Here is a 27,642-nt window from a genome sequence, read left to right on the forward strand (position 1 = left end):
CAAGGTTCTCGAACCGCCATCAGCAGTTCGGCATAGACAGGAATCAGCAATAACAATAACGGGAACTGCTCTTACAGCTCTTGGGAAAGGTCTCCGAGGTCTAGCACCATTTTTCTTTTGAAAGTTTGGTTCAATAATAACACATATGCGCAGCAGAATGCCATCCAGCGAGTTTAAATCAGACAATGCTCATTCAGCACGATTATCAATGCAGTGCCCACTTTGTTTACAAGTACGCTAGGCCATCAAACAGGAGTGCTACTCATAAAAATGCCAACCTAGTTTATTTTATTTTACATGGTAGCAAGGATCAACAGAAAAGCCTCAAACACAGGATGTATGGCGATGAATCACTTCCTCAGATATCTGTGCCGCCAAACGACTGTGATGTCCCTCATTTTGTGCTTGTTGCCAACACAGCGATCTCATAGCTGCAGGCTGCACGAAACAAACAAAAAAAAGCAATCAGTACAACTCTGAAACACAAGGAGGTTATAAAATTTGGATTACAAATCAAGAATGGATGAAATGTAGTTGCTCTACTCCAGAAAAGTAGTTCCTGTAAGCATTGCGTGAGCAACGGAGAATGCATGAGGTCTGTTTGGAACACTCAGCTTTCTGCTCAGGGCGATGCATTATTGCGTGCATTTCATCAAGTCATCAAGTAGCATAAAGGACAATGCTGAAATCTACTGCTTACAGTCCAAACCTACTGCAGGTATTATTTACACCTCATCAAGTAGTGTAAAAGAAAAATTGTAGCAAAAGGGAAAAACCTCCTGCTGGGTCATGCAGAATGCTAAAATGTGCAACCGTCTCCTGATGCAATGTCCACACAATCCACTTGCTATGGTAGGCAACTAATTGTAACATGGATACTCAAGGAAAAATATGCCATATTATACATATACCATATCTTAACTGCAAATGCAACTGGATAAGCACTGGCCAGAAACGACTTCTTACACTACCAGGTGGTACTGAAATCTCTAATATCAGAAGGTAGCAAAAGGAAACTCTCGGTAATGGATATCATGAACTAGAATAAGAGTCCAGGAGCAACAGAGGCAGAAGGTTGTGGCAAATGTCATGCCAATGGAGCAACAGAAGCAGAGGGTTGCAGTAATACTATAGTACACCACTTGCAAGATCAAACAACACAGCCTACTGCTTGTAAATTCAAACAAGATAGCATACACATCTCTTGTGCTATCGACCAATATAGCCTTAACATGGTTAACAAATTCAAGCTTCAGTTAATCAAGAGACTGGAATTTGATAAGTTGATACCGATAAAGAAAGAAAGAAACCCACGACAAATTCCTACCAATCAGTTCCCAGCTAATTGTTTTTCCTCCAAGGTAGAAATTTACTGGGTGCAACTTTAACAATATCCTTGTATCATTATTATGGTAAGAAAATGCAGCTAAAAAATAGTAGGTATACACAAGTAGGCCAAGCAGTCAACATGAATTCACAAGATGCAGCAATAAACGGTACAATACAGTCCCAAAGGTCTATAACAAGCTGAAACCAAAAGGTAAGTAAAATCTGCTACAAAAATGTACCAAGTACAACAGCAAGAGTGAGAACATTCCCAATCTTGGTGACCTGTTTCACACTGTTCTTGTATGATTTGAACCTCTTCAAAGCAACATCCTCCTCCAAGAGCTGCAAAATCAGCAATGCAATGTAAAATACTAAAAACTAGAAATCGCATGCTTCCAAAGAGTAACAAAAACTATATCACAGAAACCATGCCAAGGAAATACTAATGATTAACAAATTAAACACCAATTGCAAGATCATGTAATAAGAAACATCTAATAATAGTAACAACAACGTTAGAAAACTTTGATCTGGAAGTCTTGAATCTAATGATTGTATAGAAAGCAATCAAAAGTGGCATACAAATATGATTTCTACAAAAAAAAAGGTATAGTTACTGAAACCCCCAATCAATTTTACATGATGGTCTGATTGTATTCAGAAAGAGAGGTATTTTTTGGCACAATAGCAGGCAATACATGTCTTTAGACAAAAGTAGACAACACAGTTTTAGTCTATAAATAATTAAGTATAGCAAGTTCTCAGTATATGAAATAGACAATATCAGCAATTATTAAGCTACAGCCTACAGTGACTGGAAACTTCATGCAAGAGATTAAGTACTACATCTATGCATCAAACCCATTTGATTTTTCACAAAGGATCAGCGCATCGCTTGCCCCATTTCAACAAAGGCCACATCTGGATGATTCTCACACACCAATGGCAGGGATTGCACTTGCGCAACGCAAAGCACAATGACTAATTGGCACCGGAAAAAATGAACAAGAGCCAGAGGCAACCCTAGCAGCCATGACCAAAGCAACACAAAGCACCTCGAGGTCCGCCATCCTGCACCAGAGAACTACGCAATACTCCCGTTCCCCCAATGACCAACGCCGCGCTTACAGGAGAACTCCCAATCGCAGAACCTACGCCGCCACGTTCCATCCAGATCGAACCGAGGCAGCTCGCGGCCCCGCGGTAGCAGATCAGACCTAGAGGCGCGATCTAACCACCCAAACCCACACGACTCATGACGACAATCCCCTATACCACCACACGGTCCCGCGATCGAAATACCGAATCGAGGAGAAGTAGAGAGATAGGGTAGAAGTGCTTACCGCTTTCTCGCGAGCGCCGAGCTCGACGTGGTAACCGCGGCTGGGCTGGAGGCGATGGGAGCGGAGGGAAGAGAGGAAGGCGGGCTGGGCCATGGCGGAAGCGGAGAGGGGATGGGAGCGCAAAGGCGGCGAGGAAGGTCAAGGAAGTAGGAGAGGGGGGGGGGGGGGGGGGGGGGGGTGTTGCGTGCGGTGCGGTGCGATGCGATGCGAGACCGAGGCGACTCTCGTCCAGCGGGGCCAGGGCCAGGGCCAGGGCTGTGTTGTTTTGCGGTTCGGTCCCTGAGCCCCGGGTTATTTTGCGTTGATCCCTAATCGAATCTGGTGGAGAAATTCGGGATTTCGCCATCTTTAAAATTAGGTTTCGCCGATTTGCCATCAAGTAAATGGGTTTCACTTTTTGCCATTATAAAACATGCTCACGCCGTTGCAATGACTTTTTCACCCATTTCCAATTCATTTGCTTGATGGCAAACTTGTGAGGCAAAATCCCAATTTTCTCAAGTCTAGTTTGCTAACCGTGGGCAGCATGGTGCTCGCTAGTGCCCGTGCGCGGCTCTGCGTCGGGGTCCCTGCTGCGTCCACCCTGCCCTCCTGCACTGTTGACTACCCCTCCGTGCAGCTCGCGGCGGCGGTGGCGGCCCCCGCGGCGCAGGCCGTCGCGCTATACGTCGTCGTCGACGGCGGCGGCGGCTTGTAACTGCAAGCCAGCCCCGTCAGCACCACATGGGTATAGTTGGCCATGCAGCTCGAGCCCGTTAGCTCGACACGAGACCCGTTTTTTTGCCCGGCCCAAGCTCGGCCCGGCCCGAGGGAGCGAGCCGTGCTTGGGCCGCACCCCAGGCCCGCGGCACGGCACGGGCACGACCCGCTCCAACGGTCGGCTCGACAACGGCCCGTTCCACCCCCACCCCCCCTCAACGGCTAACTCGGCCTCGACCCAGCCCAGGAAGGCAAACCGGCGCCCCCCTAACCCTCGCCCCTCGCCCCGCGTCGGCCGCCACTCGCTCTCACAGTCTCGCCTCTCGCTCCCGCCGCTGCGCCTGCGCGACTCCGAGTCTCCGACGACCGTCCGACCTACGAGGCTCCAACATCCGTCCGTCCTCGGCTCCGGTGACCGCGCGGATCATAACCCTGTGTCCCCTTCCCTCCCTCCTCTCCCTTCCTCTCCTCCTGACCTCCTCTCTTTCTCGACGAGCTATGTGAGTTACTTGGGTTCTGTCCACTCCCTCCTCCACCGCTCGCTGTCGATCTAAGTTCTAATCGGTGTGTCTGTCTCCTCTAGATTTGGGTTTCCCTCGTCCTTTCCGGCACCGGGCTCTAGTGGTAGCGCAGGTACGAAGCAAACCCTAAGTCCCTAACCCTAGATCTGCTAGATCCGTTCCTCTCTGGTGGCTACCTCTCACTCAGTCACTCTTCTTCTTTTTCCTCTACACAGGTCGGTGCCTGATGCCGCATCTTCCTCCTCTGGCCTAGATATGGCTAGGCGCCAACAGCGTGCACCGTTGTGGAACGGTGCTGGGGGACAGGCTAGGTCGTCCGGTCCGGCCGAGCTCGGGATCGCCATGGCGGGGGAGGATGAGTACCCCCTCCACAGCTCTGACTCCCAAGCTGACCCGGACGAGCTGGAACTTGAGGACGACGACGACATCCGTGCAGACGCGGCGGCATTGTTCGGCATCGATGTCAGCGACGGCAACATTCAGAACAATGTCATCGATGTCGATGCCGGTGATGCTGGTGGAGGTGCTGCTGCCACGGCAGTGGCTGGTGCTTGCTCCACCGACACTCATGGTACCTCATCCAGTGGTAAGCACAAATCTAGAGTTTGGGCTGATTTTAAGGAGGTAAAGGAGAATGATGTTAGAATTGCTGCTATCTATAACATGTGTGGTAAGAGATTGTCTGCTAGATCTTGTTCTGGTACTGGTCATTTGATTATGCATCAGTCATCTTGTAGAAAAAAGACTGATCATGCTCATAAGGTCCAGTCTAGGCTTGCTCTGAATCGTGATGGTTTCCATAATTGGGTGTATGATCCTGCTGTTGCTCGTACAGAGTTGTGCCGGTTGATTGCTAGGCTGGACCTTCCATTGGGCATAGGTGACTCACAGGGCTGGGAGGATTACATTACTCGTGCACATAACCCTCGCTTTTCTAAGGTTTCTAGACAGACCACCACTAGAGATCTTGGTAGATTGTTTGCTAAACGACGTGATGTGCTTATGAAATCTGTGTTGCCTATTGCTTCTTCTGTTTCTTTAAGTTCAGACATTTGATCTGGCAATGCTAAGGAGGATTATATTAGTGTGGTTGCTCATTATGTGAATGCTGATTAGGAGTTGCAGAAAAGGGTTATTGGGTTTAGGCTGATTGAGGCTAAACATTCTGGTGAAAATATTGCTGACAGGATTGCTAGTGTGGTTGAATTTGGTTTGATTGATAAGATCTTTGCTGTCACTCTAGACAATGCTTCTTCTAATGCTAAGGCTATGGAGACTTTGACACCTATGTTCTTTGGTTACTTGGTTTCTGATCCTGCACCTACTCCTTCTGATCCTAATAAGCGTAAGTATTGTCTTGTGTATCAACGTTGTGCCTGTCATATCATTAATTTTATTGTCAAATCTGGTTGAAGAGGCTTAAACTTGTTACTGAAGATTTCGGAACTGCAATTAACTTCTTGAATTCCTCTAATCAAAGGATTGCATTGTTTAAAGAGTATTGTAATGCTAAGGGTGTTAGACCTAGAAAGTTTGGCTAGGATATGGATGCTAGATGGAATTCTACTTATCTGATGCTTAAACACTTGATGCCATACAAGGATATCTTTTCTGTGTTCCACTTGATGCCATACAAGGATATCTTTTCTGTGTTCATTAATTCTCATTATGGTTCAGAATTGTTGTCTAGATATCATTGGCTTGTTGCTGAAAAGGTAATGGAATTCCTAGAACTCTTCTATGATTCTATAGTTGTTCTTTCTGGTGTTTATTATCCCACAAGTCCGCTTGTTTTGTATCATATCTTGGAGATTGCATCTCATTTGCATGCTGCTGAAAGAGATCAAAACTTTAGAAACATTGTTGCTCCTATGAAGCTTAAATTTCTTAAATATTGGGAGGACATACCACTGTTATATTCATATGCATTCATTCTTGATCCTAGAGCTAAGATGAAAGGTTTCTTTAATGTTCTGCAATTACTTGCTAATACTACTGGAGCCTCTTACAGTGCATACTATGGTGATGTCAAATCTGAATTGTATAAACTGATTGCTAAATATGAGACTAAGTTTGGTGCAGCTAGATCTCAAAGGGTTCCACAGCCATCAGCTCATTCAGGTAAGAAAAAGCAAGCATGGGCAAAGATCTTTGCAGACAATACTGGTTCAGGTGTTGTTGGTCCTCCCCCTGTCTCTTCCTCCTCTTCATCTAGTGCTGTTAGTGAGCTTTCAGCTTACTTAGACAGTGATTGTGTCACTGTTTATGATGATGATTTTGACTTACTTCTCTGGTGGCGTGACCATAAGCTAACCTATCCAATCCTATCTATAATGGCTAGAGATATCATGTCTGTTCCTGTATCTACTGTCTCTTCCGAGTCTTGTTTCAGTTTGACAGGCAGGATACTTGAAGATCGTCGGCGTCGCCTGTCACCGGAGAATGTGGAGATGCTCACTTACATCAAGGATTGGGAGCTAGGAGCAAGAAGGGAACAACATGATGTTGAGGACACAGAGCTTGAGCAGGCATTCGAGAACATGTACCTTGATGAAGAAGAAGGCACTGGTGGTGGTGGTGCTGATGCTGATGCTGTGAGCTGAGAGTTTGAGAGAGTGAGACTGAGAGCTTTTGCTGTGACTGTGAGATGAGTGACCATTTGAACTCATTATCATTTTGGGTGGCCATTTAAACTGTGCCACTGTGGTTTGTAATAACTTAACTAAGACTTAATTATTCTAAGTTGGCTGCACTATTTTTTTCTTTCTAGGGTTTCTCATAAGGGTGAGTTTTACTTAGAAATGTTTTTAATGAGGCAGCATTGCACATCAGCTCATTTTGATTATATTCTTGCTATCTCTTGACTCGTGTTGTGCTGCATATGATTGTGGCTTTGTGTTTTGTGATCATAACTTGTGAGTACTGAGTATCAGAGTATGTGAATGGACATGTGATTGTATTCTGTAAATTTGCTGAGTAAATGTGAATATGAAAAATTTTGAAGTGTTTGAGGTATTTTAAGGTTTATGGGCCATGGGCTGGCACGGCCCGTGGATTGGGCCGTGCTTCACGGGCCGGCACGGCACGAAAAAAGGCCCATAGGGTCGTGCCTGGGCCGGAGGCCAGGCACGAAGCCCGTAGCGGCACGGCCCGTGAGGCCCGTCGGCCCGTGTCGACCCGACGCCATTCGGGCCGGGCCGGCCCATTGGCCATCTATACACATGGGCGTGAGAGCAAGCGGCAGCACACAAACGGAGGAGCAAGAGAGAAGCCGAGGAGAGAAGAGAGACCAAATGGTCTCGATGGATAAGGTGAGGGGTAGAACGGGCAGTTCAAGTGCCCAGCAAAATGAAAATAAAAAAGAAAATGACAAAATTAGGGGGGGGGAAGAAGAAATTCCTCATATCAAAACAATTTGTGTGGAAGGTTATATTTCGAAAGGCTCGCGAATTGGATGTTCAAATAAGTGAGGCATGTGAATTCGATATCAAAAATCAAAATTTCTCACTTTCCAACCCTACCGAACAAATGCACATGAAATCGCCTTCAGCTTTGACAAAGTATGCTCGTACTGTGGGAACGTCCACCTCCCAAGTGGAAGCACGTTTGATCCAGATATTGAGGTAACCAAAGATTCTCTCCTTGTGTCAAAATTAGCTTTTAGAGAATATTGTTATAACTTATAAACGACAACAAAGTGTCGATGCACAACAGCACAAGGCCATGATGGAAGTGTCGATGCACAAGACCTTAAATTGTACTAACAAAAGCACGAACACCTCAATGCACAACACACAGCTTAACAGTTACAGATGCACCAGGAACATCGGCACACGATCTGACTGCAAATATTAACAGCAGATGATCACTCAGAAAGCTGAATTGCCCCATATTTTTGCATCACTGGCTTATTACACACTTTCAAGAAACAATATCCATACAAAACCAATCCCCACGCCAACCTGGCTTACAAACACAAAATTTATACAACACTTTGTTCTCAATATAAACCATATATAACCAAAGCCGCACGTATAGCATCATACCCAAAAGAAAGAAAAATGCGGCCTTAAAATCAGGAAACTGTCAACACAACGTTCTCCAGGTTACAGCAACAATGATCCTGATCATGAGTCGTGATGACTGCCCTCTGTACCAGTCCACCTCAAAGTAGACCTACTCCTTGTACCAAGATGGTTCTGGGCAGCCATAGCTCGGCTCATGCCGTGAGTGACAAGGCACTGCAGGCTATACTGCTACTGCCGCCAATCTCTGGCATTGTGTAGTTACCATCAGTTGTTCTGTCTTCTGTTGGATGAAATAAAGAAACGAGTATTGCTGTCTGTTCAATGGTCAGCATGATGCTCTCGTTTCACATTGGGACCTCTACTTGGAGATGGTGTTTTACCACACCCAGCTAATCTCATCACTGTAGGAAAATCATATATGAAAATAACCATTGGGGGAAATTATCAATAGTGCATAGATTATGAGAACTTCCATTTACCTCGTTCCCTCTCAAGTTCTTGGTCCAACTCTTCTTTCCATTTCCTCTGCCTTTCGGCAAAGCTGACGCTGTTCATAGAAATAGTCCCAATTAGATCTCGTACTGGTCATAGCACAAAATAAAACGAACCTACAAGTATTTTGCTTCCTGTGGCTCCAATTGTATGCTGATAGTGCTTCAGCATTGGTTACGTTTTTGAAGAATATAATTTCAGTTCCAGAACATGGCATGGCAATACCAAACAAACCTTGGGCTATCTTGGGCATCAAGATGCATTTTATCCCCAAGCTCATTGAGTTGAGGAGAAGCTATTTCTCGTAAAATTCGGCTGCTCTTCACAACACTGCTTCTTGGGAATTGCTTGCTGCAGCTTTCAGGACTTGCATTATTCAAATTAACACATGTTGGTGACGCACCTCCTCGTGTCTTACTTGGAGGTGATTTTCCTCGAGGGGGGAGTTTTGGACTAGCTGGGATTTTCCCCTTGGAAGTTTGATCAGCTTCCTGACAACTTCCTGCATTCACTGTGTTGTAGAACTCCTCGTACAAAGGTGTTTGTAGCTTTTTCAGGTCAAGTGCCTGCCAAGATAACCCGTAAAAACAGCATTTAAGCACTAGCAGTAAACAACTGAATTTGTCCAATCTAATAAATACTAAGTACCTTCTCTTCAAGGAATGCCTTTATTTTTGACTCTGTAAGTACATCATCATCTTCACAACTTCCCTCAACAGGGAAAGTGAAATCATTCTCAGTTATTCTGCTTTCAGCATGTTTGGCTAATCCACCAAATTCCATTGATTGATGAGAATTTTGCTCCAGGCTCATGTCAAACTTGCTTTCCCAGTTATCAAATGGTTCTGACATAGGATTATAGCTCTGGAGAAAGCGGAAAGTTAGCACAAGGATGTAACATAGTCAATTCACAGTACCATTTTTAAATGCATATAATAAAATCCAACAGCTGAAGCAAAATTCTTACAGATCCAACTGCTGGATAGTCATCCTTGTCAGCAAACTCACACATGACATCATCATCACAGCTGCCCCCCTCCCATAAGGGCTTGATTGTTGATGATTTGTTGGAGTTCATAGTCGACCAGTTGGAGGACTGATTCAAACCCCTGGGAGCAGTTAAATAATTCTCAAAGGCATAGTAAATAGAAAAAACAAATAGATGATGAATAATCAGGTGAGGATAGGAATTATAGAATTCACTTACAAGCCATTTGGCATATCATTTGCAGGAGTCTCATTAAAAGAGTCCTGCATCATTGTTTAGATGAAGTTATTAAGTAAAAAACGTTGGTAAAGAGCCTGCGAGGAAAAAAAAAGTGGATGAAACAACATCAGACTATGCTAGTAATCGAACCTTGTGTGCAGCACGATTGAGTGGCTGCAACTCATTAGGTTCTCCAGTGACAAAAGGATGCTGCAAGAAAATGTTTCAAGAAGTCAAATTTACGAAGCACTATCAGCATACAATTGGAGCCACAGGAACAGCGCTAGCTACAATCCAGAATTAGTGCAAAAAATACCTTTAGTAAGTCTGATGCAGTAGACCTCAGCTCTGGTTCCCTAAAAGAACAAATAATCAAGGCACCAGACAAAACAGTTGAAAAATTAAGTTTTCATTTGCAGGAAGTTTCCAAAACTTTTGAGGAAATATTAGTTAAGTAAAAGGTATAACAGTAATACAGTAATAGGCATACTTCTGCAGGCATTTCAACAGAAAATCTTTGGCCTCTAGGGAGAGATGTTCAGGGATAGGTGGATGTGACTTTGTGGTTCCAACATGAAATAGAAGAGCAACCTGCAAAGATTTTCTTAGTGCAAGTAGTAAGGATTATTTTTACAAATTACTTAGGGCTCCGTGGTGAAAAAAACTTACCTCTTGATACTGCTGGCTCCATGGTGGTTTGCCAGTTGCCATCTCAATGACTGTGCACCCTACACTCCATATATCCGCAGAGCTGAGACAATGGAACAGTAAGGATCAAGCAAAATAAGAACAAAAATGAAAAGGACATGATTCTGAAATTGTTTTTAGTTTGAATCGAAGTACATTACTTTCTTCCTTGGCAAGTGTCAAACATCCATTACAATGAACCAAAGGTAACCGGTGGTTATCTTAAATTAACAAATTCTGATGCTGTTTCTTGCCACTTCTTCTGTATTTGGACAACAAATGTCACACAACTACTCATTTAGAAAATGTGATTGGAAGTGATATTCAACTACTCATAATAGGGACAATCTATGTAATTAGGGAGAAAATTGAACATATACAATCCTTATTGAGCAGTGTTTTTAAAATCCAAATTATGAATTGCACATAGCTTAAAGCAGTGCTACTAGTAGCATAGTTTAAAATCAGTTCTACACTTTTCTTTTTAAAAAAAATGTATTTTGTTTCCTAGATAGAAGTGAAGAATGAATGTTCTTAATTGCTAATTCCAAACAAGTTGAACTAGAAAAGATATTCCTGGTATATCATTATAGAAGAAGGAAAAAAATGTGTCGTATTTAAATCCAGAAAAAACAAGAAACGAGGTAGTGGAAGAGTTTCCAGACATACAAGCTGTGTCCACTCCCAACAATGACTTCAGGTGCCATCCAATGCGGTGTACCTTTCATTGTTTTGGCTGCTGTCACAGTAGCCTGACAAAGCATGGCATGTTGTTGTAAGTGCATTAACATGGGAAATTAGGAGTAACTTGAACAAGTAGAAAGCATAGTGGGCTAATATCTTCTAATAAAAAAATGCCGCAGGCAGTAATGTTGATACACCAATGATTCAAAAAATGAGAATGAGTGTGACACATGCTAACTGTCCAGCACTACAACACCAGAGTGTGTAATTTTAGCCAGAAGATAAGACAGAAAATATGATGATCATTTGGGTACCATTAGCCATTTGTATTGAAATTAGACCAAATTGGTGACATGACAGACTGCTTACTTTCAGTAGTTTAGCATTGCCACTAACAACAAGAAGAAAACCCTTTAGTCTGAACCAAGTTGGGGTAGGCTAGAGATGAAACCCAGGAAGAGCCTCAGCGTTGCCACTACTAGAATAGAAAATTGTGATTCTATTGTGAGCATCTTTCTTTCTTTGTAGGCCTTGCTATAGGCCCTACGGTCATATGATTACATGAGGTTGTTAAGTCTTACAGTATCTAAGATTTTTATGCTAGTTTTGTCTTACCCCTCCTCGCACATGTGTGGTACCTTTCAGCACCCGGTATGCCTTCTCCCCTCCTTGCACAAGTTTTTATTTCTACTGTATCAATTTCAAGTAGTTTGGGAATAGGAATAAACAAACAGGCAACTCCCTGAATCTAAACCAGCATGGGACTTACTCTTGCATTACTGATTAAAAATAATAATCTAAATTTCTCTTCTGACTAACCCAGTCTTATTGTCTAAGTTTGCTAACTTCCCTCGATTACACTTGACCTTAAGAGCACACTGAACATGTTATTTTGATCTTACCAACTTTGCCACTTGCTTAGATGCCCCAAAATCAGCAAGTTTGATGCACCCTTTGTTATCAACAAGAATGTTTGCACCCTGAAATTTGGCAAAATCCCAGGTTCATCAGAATAAGCATAAGCACAGAACAAGCAAGGCCAAAGATATGCCATTATATGTTAAGACTTCAGTGTCTATACCTTTATATCTCTATGTATAATCGCATTGTTATGCAGATACTCCAATCCTTGCAAAATTTGCTTAGTGTATTTCTTAATGACCTGATCAACAGCAGTAGATATAATGGATAAGTCCTCTTCCACTATGAACTCACCAGGATTGCAAGCCACACAGATTGATGATTACTTACAGGCTCGGGGAACGAACCGAGCTTCCCCAGAAGTGACTGAATGGACCCTCCAGGAACAAATTCAAGCAAGATATTTAGCGTATCCTCCTCCCGCACAGTCCCAAGATACCTCTTTCCAGATCAAAAAGAGTAAATCAAACATCAACATAGCAATTACCTAACGAAAGTGAAAGTTCCCATTTTCTAACCCATGCGGCATTCAATTTCACTCACAACGATGTTCGGGTGCGACAGGTTCTTGAGTAGCTTCACTTCTTCTTCGAGCTCTCTAATATGTGCCTAACCACAAAAACCGAAACCAAAAGGCACCGCGTATCAGACAAAAGCCGCAAAACTCTTAATTCCCTAGCAAAACAACAGGTGGTTGAGAGAAATGCTACTCACTTGGGCCTTCTCCCGCGTCGCGTTGCTAGTGCCGATCAAAACCTGCAATAAATCATAGGAAAGAGCGAGTCACCACTCCGAACGCCTCCAAAACTTCAAATGGTAAAGGCCTGATCCCACGCGCCGAACCCTCTCACCTGCTTAACGGCGAGGAGCTCGCCGGAGTCCAGGTTCATCCCCAGGTAGACCTGCCCGAACGCGCCCGCCCCGATCAACTCACCCTTCCGCCACCGGATCGGCGGATTCTCCCCTCCACCTCCGCCGCATCCCCCGCCCCCTCCTCCGCTGCCGCCGACCGCCTCGTCGGGCATCGGCGGCAGCATGCGGCGCGGCGGCGAGGGATTCTTCGTGATGAGCCCAAGCAGCCCCATCCCGCGGGACTTCCGGATGCAGGAGCTGATCCGCAAACCGATCCCTCCGCCCCCCGCGCCGAATGGGCCCGCGGGGGGCTCCAGGCCGGCGGCGGGGCGGAAGGAGATGGAGCGGCGCACGGAGTCGAACAAGTCGTGGAACCCGGATCCACCGCCGGCATCGTCCCGTCGCATGGCTGCGCTCTAGGGCTCGGCGCGCGTCCTCGTCGGCGGGCGGCGGCGTGGTGCTGTGCTGGATCGAATCGGGGAAGAGGGGGACGAATGGGGAATGCAGACGCCGCTCTCGAGTGCGGGGTTTTGAAAATTTGGGGGGTTTGCGGGGCGGCGGAAGGACGGAAATGCCCCTCGCGACAGTTAGGGTATCTCCAACAAGGGTTGCCATTTGGGTTGGCGTAAGCAAAATGGCAACTTTAGGCCACTGTAGCAACTGGCAAACAAGTCCAACAACGTCGCCAAACCCAATAGCCATTTTGTGTCGGTGGAGAGAGGATAACCAAATTGTCTTCTCCATCGGGGGGAGGCATTCCACAACCGGCCAACGGTCATTCCCCCCTCCCCACAGCGAGAGAAGCCCCCGCCGCGCCAGATCTTGCCGCCTCGGGTGCGACTCGCTCTCGAAAGGTCACCGGCGGCGACGACACAGGCACCATCTCCTGCGACTCCGCAGTCTCAAGGTTCGTCCTCTTCTTCCTCTTCACATGGTTGCGTTTTGGATCTGGGTTTGTACTGCATGGGAAGGGGAACATGGGTATCTGTACAGATCCATGGTTCCCTTCGCCGGATCTTGCGAGCGGTGCCCCATCCCTGGCCGATTCCCCCACCTTGGCCCCGTCCAATTTATTTGTGTTTCATTGCCGCAGCGAATAGTGAGCCTTTGCATATGAGCGATACGGAGGCAATTCTGGACTCGGCCATTGGCACCATGCAGGGCACCGCCAACTAGATCCTGGCCGTCTGCAAGGATAAGCTCCACTTTGGGAAGATGTTGAATGTCATGGAGGTCAAGGAACTGCGTGAAATCCTTGAAGCAATAGCTAAAGCGTTGGATCAGGATTCGCTGTTGTGCCAGGAGGCCGCCGATAACGCCAAGAAGGAGGTGGAGTCTGACGATGGTGTGCGGTCGGACGTGACATGGCCGGAGAGCTCACCTGAACTTCACAGGACCGAGTGCCTGTCTTGCAAAGATCACATCGAGACATTCTGGGGCGTCAACTATGATGATGCATGCAGTTTGATGTTGCATACATGCTGTAAGGATCACCGGGGTGTCCGACCCTAGAGGGGGAGGGGGTGAATAGGATCGCTAATTTGTTTTCTAACCTAGGGCTCAATCTACTTGCATAAGATAAACCTAACACGTCCTACACATGCTAGTTATGACTAAGGTTTATCTATGCTACTCTCTACTTACCCCAAAAGACTTGCAACCTATAGCCAATCATAATCAAACTAACTAGGAAAGTAAAGACACGCAAGATAGAGTAAATGTGGAAACATAATACGGTAAGTAAAGAGGTAAGGGAGAGAATATGCAAACTCCCGTGAAGGCACCAAGACACACGATTTAACGTGGTTCGGTTAGGACACCAAGTCCCTCCCTACGTCCACAGCCACTTGTCCGCCAAGAACAAGTGTGATGCCGAGTCTCTTCGCTTGATCACCATCTTGCGTTCGCCACCAAGGCTTCCGGCAAGCAAAGGCTAAATGATGCCAAGTCACCAAGACAAGGCCACCGCCACTGTCTCTCTCGAAGCGTCACCAACGGCACCGTCTTCACTATCGGAGCTTCTCACCAAGAGGGGTCTCCTTCCCCGCACAAAGTGTCATTGCCTGTCCACACCAAGTCGGAGGGTCACACGACTAGTACACGGTTGCTTGCCGCAGTAAGACTTTGCTCAAGGTTGATCTCGCAAGATCAAGTCCTCCCAAGCACTAAGCTTCTCAAGCTCACACTTGCACTAAGCTATTCTAAGCTTGAATGTGGCACTAAGCTCAATATGGTGGATGGAGTTGATGGTGATCTTCAATAGAACTTCCAGAGTCTCCAACCTCCCCAAATGACCAGGCCTTGGGGGTATATATAGCCACATACCCCAAAAGAGCCGTTGGAGGAAAGCTGACAGATAAAGTACGTAACGCCGGTGTTAAACCGACGCTCCTCCAATAGCCATCGTCGGTTCAACCGGTGAATGTAAACTGCCCATTAAAAAACTATCCGTTACTTGTACGGGCAATCAACCGACGTATCGTCGGTTTAACTGGTGAATGTAACTGTCCCCTGATTCCCGAAAAACCAACTCTCTGGACAATTACACCGACGTTCACTTTTCCTTCATCACCGGTTCAACCGGTGTCCCTCTGTGTCTGACTTCACTTCAGTCATTGCACCGACGTATGTCTTTTCTTTATCATCGGTTTAACCGACGCAAAACCCTAGCCTCAGCTTCTGGGTCCATTGCACCGGTGAGTGCAATTTGCTCATCATCGGTTTAACCGGTGATAGCAAATTATCTCTGTCTTGTTTGTTTTGACTTGATTTCTTCACAGTCTCTTCAATTCTTATCCTTCGGGCCTAGCTTCGCCTTCCTTCTATTTGTCATCACTTGAACCTAAAAGCCTGAGAATATCATCTAAACAATCGTATTAATCCAGGTGTTGTGTTGTCTATATCATTCACTAAAACATTATATTGAAATGTGGCATAAGAGGCCATTTTCCCTACACATGCATTTGCTAAGCTATGTCCTGTCTGCCACAGATTGATGATGCAGCTAAATTGTATGAGGACACAGAGTCATGGACATTTGAACACTGCTGGAACATACTACGCCATGAACCGAAGTGGAATGATAAAATGATAGAAATCAACACGGTTGGTACTAGTACACGAGTGAATCAACGTGTGCCTGTTGATGCCGCTGCTGAACCAATGCCAGGTGAAAATGCAGACAATACAGCACGCCCCGAAGGTAGAGACAATGGAAAGAAGCGTAAGGCAAGGGCATGTGCTCAAGACTCCCAGTCCTCGGCTGCAATTGAGGTGCTCTCTGCTATGAATGCACGAGGGCAACTGAAGGATGATAAAGAAGACACACAAATGGCTCAAATTCTTGAGAGGAAGGATGCTAAGATTCATCTGCAGCAAAATTTGATTGCAATGCAGCGAGAGGACATGGAGAAGAGGTACGAGATTGAGAAGGAAAAATTGGTACTGAATAGGGAGGAGTTTGAGTTGCGTAAAGAGCACACAAAGGTTGAGATGTTGAAAGCCGCCGGTACCACCCTACAGGCACTGATACCACCATGTAGGCACCGGATTTGGAAGAGGATCGATGGGAGGGCAAGAGTATGTACCTTGGGTTGCCGGATCTGGGACAAGCGCGACGATGGCCACTGGCTTCCCGGCGGCGGCGGGAGCCAACGACTCCTGCTTCGGGACCCCGCTTATGCCAACCTTGTTGGAGACACGGTAGAAATGCATACCGTTGCCAGTTTGCCTACGGTTGCCAACGGTGCATTTGCCAACCCCAAATGGCAACCCTTGTTGGAGACAGCCTTAGCAAGTGATTTGGCTTTAGCGCGGAGTTCGTGTGGACGCGTTGATTAATCGGTACTAGTGGACTCTGAACAGTAAAGCGCGTGAGAAATGGGTTCCAGGTAATCAGACACTTTAATTAGTTGATAGGAATTTAAAAAAGATTCAAAGAAACACAGTAGAGAATTCGTAAAAAATAAGTGGCCTAAGCTATTTGCGGATAGTGGAACTCGAGTGCCAGTATAATCACTCTGTTCGGCTAGTTGTGGCTGGTGACTGATACTAATTTGTTGTGAGAGAAAAATACTTTCAAAGTAGAAGTATCAAGGAACAAGTCCACTTTTGGCCCCTCAACTGTTGTGTTAGTCTAATTTTAACCCTCAACTGTAAAACCGTCTACTACCAGTACCCCAACTGTCAAAACCGTTCACTTATAGCACCTGGGCGGGTGTGAGGCTGTTTTGACCGACGTTGAGCGGTTTTGACAACACCACGCTGGCGTTGACCGCCACGTAGGATGCTTGCTGCATCTCGGACATGTGGGGCCTGCACATCACCCACTCATTCCCTCCCTCTCCTTCCTCCAGCCGTCGTACCCGCGATGCCCGCTCGCCGCTGCACTACCCGCACCGCCCGGGTCGCGCCGCCGCGCCCACGACTCTCCTCCGCACTCACCGCCCCCATGTTCTTCTCCACACTTGCCGCCGACTGTAAGCATCTAGGCCCTCAAGGTATGTTTCGGTGATTAATGACAACCATTATTGTGACTAATGAGTTTGTGCAGCTTAATAGATCATTATCGCTCATTTGGTCATATGTCAAAAGAGGCCCCTCAATTTCATTATTCAAAAAGGCGATCTCGGTATTCAACTCAAGATTATAACAAGACTAAGGATCTTTCTAGTCCTAAGTGTCGTAAGGTTGAGAAGGACACTTAGGTTAGTATAGGTTTTATAGTTTTGTAGTGATCGCACTATTAAGAGGGGTTAAGGCCAAGTAACTTGAGCATGGACATGGTCAATCAAAAATGGATGCACACTATGGTCACTCAAGTTTTCAGAAGTTCAAATAAATGGTTCTCAACTTATATCTCAAGAATATTTGGATTTCATTCAAGACTCAAATCAGAAAAGGCAAAATCAGGAAAAAGTCTATACACCGGTTTAACCGACGCTTACAAATTTCTATACGTCGGTTAAACGAAGTCAGCAGAGTCTGGATAAGTCAATACACCGGTTAAACCGATGTGTTTGAATTTAACGTCGGTGCATTAGTCCAGAGTTGGTTTTTCCAGGGTGTTTCAAGGTTCTATACACCGGTTAAACCGACGTTATTTGAATTTAGACGTCGGTGCAATTGACCAGTGAGATGGTTTTTCCAGGAATTTCTGAAGTTGTACTCACCGGTTAAACCGACGATGGTTTTGAGTTAACGTCGGTGCAGTTGTCCAGAGACTTGGTTTTTCAGTTGATCAGAGGACAACTACACTCACCGGTTAAACCGATGATACGTCGGTTAATCTGCCCAAGTTTTAACGGCTAGTTTTCAGAAGGGGCAGTCTACATTCATCGGTTAAACCGACGCTGACTATTGGAGGTACGTCGGATTAACCGGCGCTACGCAGTTTTCTGGCAGCTTTTCTCCAACGGCTCTATTCGTGTGGGCTGCCTATATATACCCCTCCAATGGATCATTTTGCTACTCTTGACACCAGACAACATCCAAACGCTCATACTATAGTCAAGAGCCACCTTGAGCTTCATCTTTCACATACTTGTTCATTCAATCAATCAAGAAGCAAGATTAATGACTTGAGTAGAGAGAAGCTTGTGTGCATCCGTTCTTGGTGATCGGTTCTTGCTCAAGTGAAGGCCTTAGCTTGTTACTCTTGGTGATTGGCATCACCTAGGCGATCTTGGTGATCGAGGTGTTTCTCGCGGAGCTTGCCAAGGATTGTGGGAGCCCGGAGAAGAAGATTGTACGTGGCTTGATCTCCACCACGCCGGGATGGTGAACGGAGACTCTTAGTGAGCGCCCTCGTCTCGGTGACTTGGGAGGTGACAAGACTCTTTGTGAGTGTCACAACGTGGATTAGGGGTGTGTGCCAACACATCGATACCACGGGAAAAAAATCCGGTCGTCTCTTGTCCACTCTCTTTTTTCAAGTATTTTCTTTCATGCAATTTATTCATGTGCTTGACTTAGAGATCATAACTTAGCTCTACCTTGCTAGGCTTTACTTCTCGTTTTTTCTCTCATAGCTTGTGTAGGTAGCTTAGTTATCCGGTTGGTGAATTGGTGCCTTACTAGCATTGTATAGGTTAAGGTTGCTTAATTGTGTTTTAGAAATTGAAAAAGACCCAATTCACCCCCCCTCTTGGTCCATCGATCCTTTCACCGACGCCGAGGGGAACGCGTCCCGCCCCCAGCACCGCCGCCACCGCTCGCTGTCCCCGATCGACTCCTCCCACTCCCGATCTCGATCCAAGACGGAGGGTGACCGGCTCCTCGCCCGCGCGCACGCCACGGCAGCCCCGACCCGCACGCGAACTCCACCACGGACCGCGCCGCCGTCACCAGTCATGGCCGCTCCTCTGTTCTTCCCCAAGCCGAGACCGCTGCCATCGATTAGCCACCCCTACACTGCAATCAACCGAGCTGGGTCCATCACGAGCTCACACCTACCCCCACCGAACCTTCCCATCCCCTTTACTCTTCTTCTCTTTTCCCGAGCAGAGCTTTCCACTAGCTCCCATGGCCGCCGCCCCTGTCTATGCGTGGGTAGCACACTACAGCCCTCTGCCTAAAAAATAGACGGCACAGACGGATTCATAGCGCCCCAAAACCCCAGTCTAGCTCCTCTCTCCTCCCCGTGGCGACCCACGTCGCGACTCCGGCGAGCACGCCGGCGAGCCCCGGCAGCGGCCCGCGGCAGGAGGAGCTCCACGGCGAGCTGCACACGGCCAGCCTAGGGGCGCGTGGGAGGCGTGTAGGAGCAGGGGTAGCTGCGAGCGGTGGCTCAGGCTGGCGGAGGAAGCTACAGCACTGCGCCATCGTCGCCCTCGTCGTGGGCGCCCCCACCGGTGTTCTTCCAGAGCGACGGTAGCGGCGTGGGCCATGGGGGCGGCGAGTGCGGAGGGGAAGTGCAGGCGCGACGGCGGCGGCGCAGCCTGGGCGGCGCGGCAGCATCGCGGCAACAGCGAGTGGGCGCGGCGGCGGCGTCGTGGGCAAGGCAGCAGCGCAAGAGCCGGCTTTCTGTCTGGTCTGCCACGTTAGCGCCATGTGGCGTTTGACCGCCGAAAACCGCCGCCACGTCTGCCAAAAACCATCTAAAACGACCATAGGTGCCAAAGTTGCATGGTATTGGAAGTTAGGGTGTCCATTGTATCTGGTTTCGTAGTTGAGGGTCAAAATTGGACAAACCCAATAGTTGAGGGTCCAAAAGTGGACTTTTTCCAAGTATCAACTATAATGGTCGTAGTCTTCAATACAGATTTGTGTGCAGCTCATCTAAAATAAGTTTAATAATGCTATTGACTATTGACGTTGATGGTGCAATCCTGTAGATTGACAATTAGAAGGTGGTTCAATTTGACATACTCAGCATAGGGCTTGTTCGAAGATATACATAGTCATTATTGAATCCTTTTTTAAAGAGTCTTTATATATATGTCCTTATAATGGTATGCTTGTGTAATTCTACAAGGATATCCTCTGCACATTCTCTTAAGGCACTTTCCATATCGCCATAGAATGATGCAACTGTTTCGAAACGTGGAAGCTCATTCCAAAGCTCATTGGCCATTTCAAAATGCCATGTTCTCGAAAAGATCGGATGCAAAATTTAAAGCATCTGCCACCATCAAACTTTTGGAATATACAAAATCATATACTCCCTCCGTTTCAAATTATAAGTCATTCTAAGAATCTTGGAGAGTCAAACCATTTCAAAGTTTGACCAAAATTATAGAGAGAAATATAAAGAATGATGACATCAAATAGGTGCACTATGAAAATATAGCTAACAAAGAATCTAATGATACTTAATTGGTATCATAAATGTTATTACCTTGTCATATAAATTTGGTCAAATTTAAAAAACTTTGACTCTCCAAGATTCTTAGAATGACTTATAATTTGGAACGGAGGGAGTATTTCTTTAGCTTGAGCTAACTTCTCCAACAAAGCTGTGCACCTAAGTTTGACTTCACTGGCAGCTGACCAATTAAAATATGAATTCTACTATTTATGCAAATAAGAAAGATACATTTACCTCTTATCACACACTTCATGGATTACATATGCTAGCAATCCAAAAAATATTAGAATCCATCAGTTTCAGAAAGCTGACGAAAATTTGCACTATCTTAAAAGGATACTATCTACTGTACATGCAAGAAGCACACACGATGTGCCTCTGAAACATTTTTGGCATGCTGTATCATAGCACAAATTGGCTATCATAGAGGTTTCACTATACAAAGTTGTTGTATCCTAACAAAATTGTAATGCTAGCATCCAACATATTTCAAAGCAACTCAAGGATCAAAGAATATGAAAATGATAGAGCTAATGGACAAGCTTATTTTGTTGGAATCGGCTCATAGAGAAAACAATTTGACTATCAAATTCCTCGGAACTCCTAGACTCAACATGCCCAAATTCCTGCAAAGAAAACAAGAACTTTCAAGATTTAGACATATATAGCCAGGATTAGAAGGCGTTTGAAATGCAAAGGAAAAACAGAAGCTCCTCAAAGTGAATACGTGAATCAGGACCATATAATCAAAGTGGCATATATATTTATCTAATTCAGAATTAAGTGAATAAGTGATGTCATATATCAAAATATTTAGCAATCTCTTATGCCTAATTCTTGCTGTAACCTTGCAGTGTCTCCTTTCTAGCTTCTTGGTTCTTGACAATCTCTTCATTTCCAATGCTCTGCAGTACACATGTGAAAACATCTGATCAATTCATGCGCATATTTCGATTTGCCAAGTGGAACAAGCATGGGGTGTCTACGTCTCAGATTGAGTTCCTTTGTGAACATTTCATCTGACACATGGAATGCACCATACTGCTGATTTTATTGCGTCAATATTTTGCAGAAACAATCTCTCCAACAAGTTAGAATCAAAATGGCCAAGTATGTTGAGGGGGACGGGAATAATTAAACTTACTGCAATTCACATCCATGATGCACCACGTGTACAGCAGTCCGGCCGCGTGCACGTACAGAAGCCTGCTTCACCTTCCATGATAGCCGCCTCTGCACAACACTTGTGTCCTAGGCGATCCTAGCCGATGACACCAGAGATACATGCCGGCAACAACGTCACCCACGACTTAGGCCGGGGCAGCAAATTGCAATACGAATTGCTAAATTACCTTATTAGCTTGTTGCTTGCAGTTAAAAAAAATTGTAGTAAAGGTGTTTGGCTACTTGCTGGATGGTGTATTGTGCTCTGCGGTGCGCCCCTGCTCTAGGCTTCCTCCCTAGCCGAGTAGATGGCCCCGCGTCGCTGGTCGCATGATGTGGCCTCGACCTGCCGCCCTAAAGGTAGTCGAACTCAACCAAGGCTGGGGTCGCAGCTACCATAGCATCCACATCCTCCGCGGGCGCGCTATACACCGCCGGCGTTATCTTGTCGTCCTCCGAGAGATGGTGCCGCCGGCCTCCATGAGAAGATGTTGCCTGCAGCCATAGTTCGCAAGATGAGAGATCAAATGGAAGCTGGTGGCAGCCTGCTCCCAATTATGATGGATTGATATGATTAGTTGATTGCCAATTGCTGACTAAAATAGAGCCCAGGGAGAGCGGGTTAGCACAGGAAGGAAAGGAAACCAGCAAGAGAAGGATAGAAAGTCAGCGCAGTTAAGCTATTAGGAAACATTATCATGGTATTCAATTCTTGCCCCAAAATATCAACGTGCACTTTCGTCGAGTGTCTGTGTAAAATAAAGCGAAGTAATAAACGTAGGATGGGTAGGTATGGTATCCAATTGCAGCCCTGGCTGCTGGCTAACCCACGCAGGCCGCCGCCCTGTCTTGCCCGCGTCGGCCGTCGCCCCTCTCGCCCCCGCCTCCCGCTACCGTTGCCCCTGCCCCGACACCGGCCCGACCGCTGTCCTCCACCGCCCGGGCCGGCGGCGCCACCATCGCTGGCCTTGCCGGGCCGGCCTACCGCCGCCGACCCTCCTTCTAAAGCCGGCGGTGAGCAGCAGCCCCCACCCTCAGCAATCTCGAACTCTAACCTCGCCGGAATCTCACCAGAGTTGGAGAAGAAAGGGAGGATTTGGTGAAAGAAAACATCGAGTGAGGAGATGACTCAAATCACTCGTCAAAAAAAGACCGCGAAGTATTGCTGGCGTGAGTGCGTGGCCCGTTTCTCTTCCGCCAAGGGCGATTCGGGAAAGTGACGGCTATTGGTGATTGGTGCCTATTACCAATTCGGATAAGGCGCGACGGGTCGCGCTATATAGGACCGCGCGACCCTATCCTGTGCTCCCACGTGTAACCAGAGCATACGGAAGTGCGCCTCCACCCTCCCCTGCTGGTGCGTGCCCACGCATTGTTGGTCCCAGTTGGTTCTCAACAGCCGCGCAAAACATATAGAGAAAACTATCGCTTTCGGCTCACGTCATCGGTGACGTCACCATTACGAAATAGGCATATTATCTTCAAATGAGCATAACTCTCTCATCAGATATCATATTTTAAATCCGTTTGCACCATTGTATTCTTTGCAACGAGATCTACAAAACTAGATCCATATTTGGTATATTTTGAAGCTATTTTATACAACTATCAATTTATGTTGAATATATAATCACAACGTATGTACAACATGTGTAACAATTTATGTTGAATTATCTACTTATGTTGACTGTACAATGACAACTTATATACAAATGTATAGTGACTTGTTGTCTAATACAAATTTATACATGGACAGATAGCAACATATTTTGTACAGTGCAATAGTTTATATCTATTAGCATCTTAAATTAAATAGATATTTTGTATCAACTTATTAGTGTTGACTTAGGTAGAGATAATGTAACAACTTATGTAGAGATAATGTATCAATTTACATAAAAGATGAATGGCATAGAAAATTGTTACTTACAATTTGCCAGTGTGAATACACAAGCAAATGGTCATAAATATGTGTAGGTTGATAAAATTATTAGTCAGAATGATTGTAGATTGATAGCACAAAATCTAAAAAAGTTGTGTCTGGTATATTTAACTATATAAATTACCAAATATAACTACACAAGTTGACATAATATATGACCATAAGTTGTTACTAAAAAATCTTGCAAACAAAAGTTTACAACGTGAAAAAAGCACGAGAAACACAAATAGCAAATTGTCATATGTCCACATAAAATAAATCTTGTCAACCTCAGGGGAGTGTTTCACTATTTTCCTTGTCTCCGAGCGCTCACCCTGACACCCTCTCCATGGAGGAAGATGAGAGCAATGTCTAGAATGGAAGTTGGGGGGACTCAACAGGCCCAACAAGATAGCAAGAAATGCTCCCTCTCCAACGAGGGTGACAAGGGCAGATTTGACATTTTAAGTTCTCTTTCTTGCCATGTTGTAACAAAAAAAATAGTAAATATACCAAAATATATTGGTTATAGAAAAGGACATGCAGGTTGTGAGAAAAATGAAAATATTGTGATAAAAAATGAAAGGTGTGACATATTTGTCATAAATTGACACATGACGTATGAAATAACTCATACCTCAGAAAAGTTAATTTGAGATTACAAAAATGATAAGTTGATATAGGTGTACCGTAACTTCGAGATCTCAAATGCAGTATAAAAAAGCACAAACCTAGGTGTACCATAACTACATGTTGAAAAAAGAATAACTTGATACCTCAAATAACTTAACTTGAGATTAAAAAAAATTGCATAAGATGATACAAGCTTACCAGCAATTACATGTGAAAACAGAATATAACTTGATTCATCATATAACTAACTTGATATTACGAATTTTGTAAGTTGATACAGGTGTACCATAAAAACTTTGACACATCTCATTTGTTGTCTAAAAAAGGCACACAAAAAATACAAACCTTATTATTCAAAGCTAGTTTTTTTTTAAAAAAAAACTCTTTAGCGAGGGGGCAGCATCACTATAATCTTGTGTCTGTGAGCTCCCTCCTCCCCCACCACCACCAGCACCAACTTCCAAATCTGATTTAGAAGATGTTCTTGTATTCCTTCGTGATGAAGAAGAATGATCCGAAGTTTGAAGTTTCTATTTCCGAGCCATGCTGAAAGGACACAGAGAAAAAATAAAAATATGTCACTATAACACAAATAGCTTGTGGTGCAAGAAAACAGTAGATACAAAATATATGTATGTTGACACTTTATATTGTAGCCTTTGACAGTGCCCTTGCCCTAATATGACACTATATCATGACTCTGTAAACTTGACGCTACAACGTTCTGTAACTTGACACTATTTACATGCAAAAGAATAACACAACTTGTAACATTTTTTCATGGAGGGATGTTGTTTGCTAGTGGATTAGGGTATTAAATTCACTAGGATTAGGCATCAAATTAATTCGCTATGATTAGGCATCAAAACCTCAGGGAGGGGGAGGTGATGCTCAAATCCTCCCCAACCTGCGACCTCCTGCCTTCCTCTCGGGTCCAAATCAGACCAAATCCTTTGCCTCCCAAACCCCCCGACGCCCACCAGCCCGAGCTCATCCCGGCCCCAACGGCGTCGTGCTCTCGCAAACCCCCCGCGCACCACAACACGGGCGCCCCCTCCCCCAGCGCCCATTGCCTCACGTGGCACCATCGCGTGCCCCTGCACGAGCGTACATGACCCTCCCCGCCGCCCTCCGCCGCACGAATCGCCGTCGTGCACCGCGCGCGCCATAGCCAAAAACATGCAGCACCATGGTTGGGGAATGGGGGCTGGGGGTGGGGGATTCAAACTCACGTTGAACCATGGAAGATGGGAGCGCCGCACGCCCACTGGTCGCCGCACGCGCTCCATGCTCTCCTGCCGTTGCTCCTCGCCGGTACCCACTCCTCTGCTGCCGCCCCTCGCCGGCGAGCGAGGAGTCGCCTTCCCGCATCCGCTCCTGTCTCCGCTGCCTCAGGAGGCTGGTCGAATTGGGAGCAGAGGGGCACGTGGGCAGTTTCTAGGTTGAGCAGGCCGGAGAGGTTACTAGGCCCGTGTTGGCCTGTTGGGCCGCGGGGTCGCGCGATCTGACCGTGGCGCGACCAGTCGTCCAATATACTTTGCGAATTGGAATTCCGTACGGCATCGCACGGCTGCTCCGACAACGCCTGGGTGAAGGTAGCCTAACTTGGGGACAGCAGGGTGTTCTTCTTAGGTAAGGGTACGGTTGGGGCCTCCATGGCGGCGGATGAGGTTGGCTTGAAAGCGAATTGCATCTACTTCACGAATGAGGATGACAAGGGGCTGCACGTCTACGACATGGAGCAAGGAAGCATTACGTTGCACAACCCTGGCCCGGATGTTCCAGACTCTTCAGAGCCTATGCTTTTGATGAGTACTACCTGAATCTGAATGCCATCTTATTATCTGTCTTCCGGACGATTGATTAGATCGTAGCTGCTGCAGTGTAATCACGGCTACACTTTGTGTACACCATAAGCCTGTGTTGTGTTGGGGGGGGGGGTCATGGACACGGGGCGGGGGTGGGGGGTTGAGATCCTCCTCTCCAGTCTTTTTTTTTTTTGAGATCAGATCCTCCTCTCCAGTCGACTACAGTGACAGATGTGTGGGACCGACAGGCGCGCGCTGGGCCCACGTGAAGTGACGGTGTTACTTTGCGGTCGACTGTTGAGGAGCTGATTCCGGCAAGGGTGGTGCAAAGGCTGCAAGCTGCTGCTACTTAAGTTAACATTTGTTATTGGAAGGCATTTGCAGAAAACCTAGTAAACTAAGAAATTTTTCGAAAAAGGCCTTTCTTTTTATTTATTTTATATCGGGCTACTAAATACTAAACAAATTCAAGAAATGAGAGAATTCAGAATAGCTACCAGAAAGACTAATCCAATCCATAATAATGTACTGGAAAATACAATGTTTTCATTATTTCACAATCAAGAATATAGTTCGACCAATATATTATGATATTTTTACTCTAGTATTTCCTTTGTTAAGGTCTAATAAGCCATTTCATGCAATACAACAGAAACAGAAGGTAATTTGTAACACCCGTATTTTCAAATTAGGAGCCTAAATAAATTTGATTAGGTTTACTGTAGGCTCGATAAGGTTTCATCTAATTTATCTTGAATTTAGAGCATTTGTCGGGAATCAAATAAAATATTTAGCCATAAAATAAATATAAGAAAAATAGGTGTGTGCATTTCATGCTAGTTTGCATCTTTATTTGCTTGTTGTTCAATTTAAATTCAAATCCTTGGGTTTGAATTTAATTTGAAAGAGTTTGAATCGTTTCAGAAAATGAGAAGGCTTTTCTTTTTCCCCTTCCCTTTTCCAGCCCAAACCGGCCCACTTTCCTTTTCCTTCCCGCGGCCCGGTTTCCTCGCGCCGGCCCGTTCCCCGCCTCCTGGCCCAGTCCAGCCCAGCGCCCTCTCTCCCTCTGTCGCGTGGGGCCCGTCCGTCATCCCCGACCTCGGGGAGGACTCGGACTCTCCCCGAGTCCGGGAGGAGCACGCTGCGCGCGCCGCCCCGACCCGGCGTGGCCCGCACGCCAAGACCCAGCCCCGTACTATAAAAGCAACGCCCCGCGACCCCTCAACCCCCCATCGAACCGAAGCCGCCGCCTCCGCAAACCCTAGCTGCGCCGTCGCCTTTGAAGTTCCGCCGGAGCTCGATCCAACGCTGCGCCGCCGTTCCGTCGCGCCCCCGCCGCTTTCGAGCCCTCCAGGAGCTTCGCATCAAGGTGGTGATGCTCTTCGATCCTTTTTCTTCCTTTATCTTGCTTTTTCGCGCGCGCATTAGCTCGTCGGAGCAAGCGCCGCCGCCGTTCCGCCATGCGCCGTAGCGAGCTCTGCTCCGCCCGCCTCAGCTAGCGGAGCTACCCCAGATCATTTTCCCGCGCCGCGCTCTTGCTCCCAGT

At 46.1% G+C, this 27,642-nt stretch overlaps 2 protein-coding genes and 1 long non-coding RNA gene across 6 annotated transcripts; all 3 read right to left on the minus strand.

The window, feature by feature from the left end:
* Nucleotides 1-115: 115 nt before the first annotated feature.
* Nucleotides 116-2,893, minus strand: LOC120678681 (succinate dehydrogenase subunit 7, mitochondrial-like). 2 transcript variants are annotated; one of them, XM_039959971.1, is made up of 3 exons: nt 2,673-2,893; nt 1,612-1,671; nt 116-438 (listed from the first exon to the last, which is right to left on the minus strand). In XM_039959971.1, exons 1-3 carry the CDS (start codon nt 2,763-2,765, stop codon nt 325-327), a joined length of 267 nt encoding a protein of 88 aa, XP_039815905.1. In that variant the 5' UTR covers nt 2,766-2,893; the 3' UTR covers nt 116-324. The 2 variants fall into 2 exon arrangements, with proteins under 2 accessions (XP_039815905.1, XP_039815913.1); XM_039959979.1 differs by having other exon boundaries at nt 1,569-1,671; nt 2,673-2,885.
* A 4,861-nt stretch (nt 2,894-7,754) lies between these two features.
* On the minus strand, nt 7,755-13,279 carry LOC120678696 (mitogen-activated protein kinase kinase kinase NPK1-like). Of its 2 annotated transcripts, none has more exons than XM_039960008.1 (17): nt 12,763-13,279; nt 12,638-12,667; nt 12,455-12,520; nt 12,242-12,352; nt 12,072-12,152; nt 11,893-11,970; nt 10,976-11,058; nt 10,289-10,370; nt 10,110-10,210; nt 9,936-9,975; nt 9,770-9,829; nt 9,620-9,663; nt 9,380-9,521; nt 9,061-9,276; nt 8,647-8,978; nt 8,400-8,467; nt 7,755-8,321 (listed from the first exon to the last, which is right to left on the minus strand). In XM_039960008.1, the coding sequence occupies exons 1-17, from the start codon at nt 13,168-13,170 to the stop codon at nt 8,239-8,241; spliced, it is 2,025 nt and encodes a 674-aa protein (XP_039815942.1). In that variant the 5' UTR covers nt 13,171-13,279; the 3' UTR covers nt 7,755-8,238. The 2 variants fall into 2 exon arrangements, with proteins under 2 accessions (XP_039815942.1, XP_039815933.1); XM_039959999.1 differs by having other exon boundaries at nt 12,626-12,667; nt 12,763-13,272.
* Nucleotides 13,280-20,756: 7,477 nt separating this feature from the next.
* On the minus strand, nt 20,757-22,962 carry LOC120678710. 2 transcript variants are annotated; one of them, XR_005676702.1, is made up of 4 exons: nt 22,562-22,962; nt 21,715-22,229; nt 21,418-21,475; nt 20,757-21,196 (listed from the first exon to the last, which is right to left on the minus strand). It is a non-coding gene; the product is annotated as an uncharacterized LOC120678710 (long non-coding RNA). The 2 variants fall into 2 exon arrangements; XR_005676701.1 differs by having other exon boundaries at nt 20,787-21,196; nt 21,715-22,962.
* Between the last annotated feature and the right edge of the window lie 4,680 nt (nt 22,963-27,642).

The sequence above is a fragment of the Panicum virgatum genome, chromosome 2K (genome assembly GCF_016808335.1).
Source record: "Panicum virgatum strain AP13 chromosome 2K, P.virgatum_v5, whole genome shotgun sequence".
Classification (NCBI taxonomy): domain Eukaryota; kingdom Viridiplantae; phylum Streptophyta; class Magnoliopsida; order Poales; family Poaceae; genus Panicum; species Panicum virgatum.

Bases quoted from the DNA above. Each gene is read 5' to 3' on its own strand.
- LOC120678681 (XM_039959971.1), bottom strand. From the start codon at position 2,765: ATGGCCCAGCCCGCCTTCCTCTCTTCCCTCCGCTCCCATCGCCTCCAG. The intron at 1,672-2,672 runs GTAAGCACTTCT...CTGATTTTGCAG, and splicing joins TCGGCGCTCGCGAGAAAGCG to CTCTTGGAGGAGGATGTTGC. The intron at 439-1,611 runs GTCACCAAGATT...TGTTTCGTGCAG, and splicing joins ACAAGAACAGTGTGAAACAG to CCTGCAGCTATGAGATCGCT.
- LOC120678696 (XM_039959999.1), bottom strand. From the start codon at position 13,170: ATGCGACGGGACGATGCCGGCGGTGGATCCGGGTTCCACGACTTGTTC. The intron at 12,153-12,241 runs GTAAGTAATCAT...GCTGTTGATCAG, and splicing joins TCGGTTCGTTCCCCGAGCCT to GTCATTAAGAAATACACTAA. The intron at 8,468-8,646 runs GTTTGTTTGGTA...TTCTATGAACAG, and splicing joins GATGCCCAAGATAGCCCAAG to CGTCAGCTTTGCCGAAAGGC.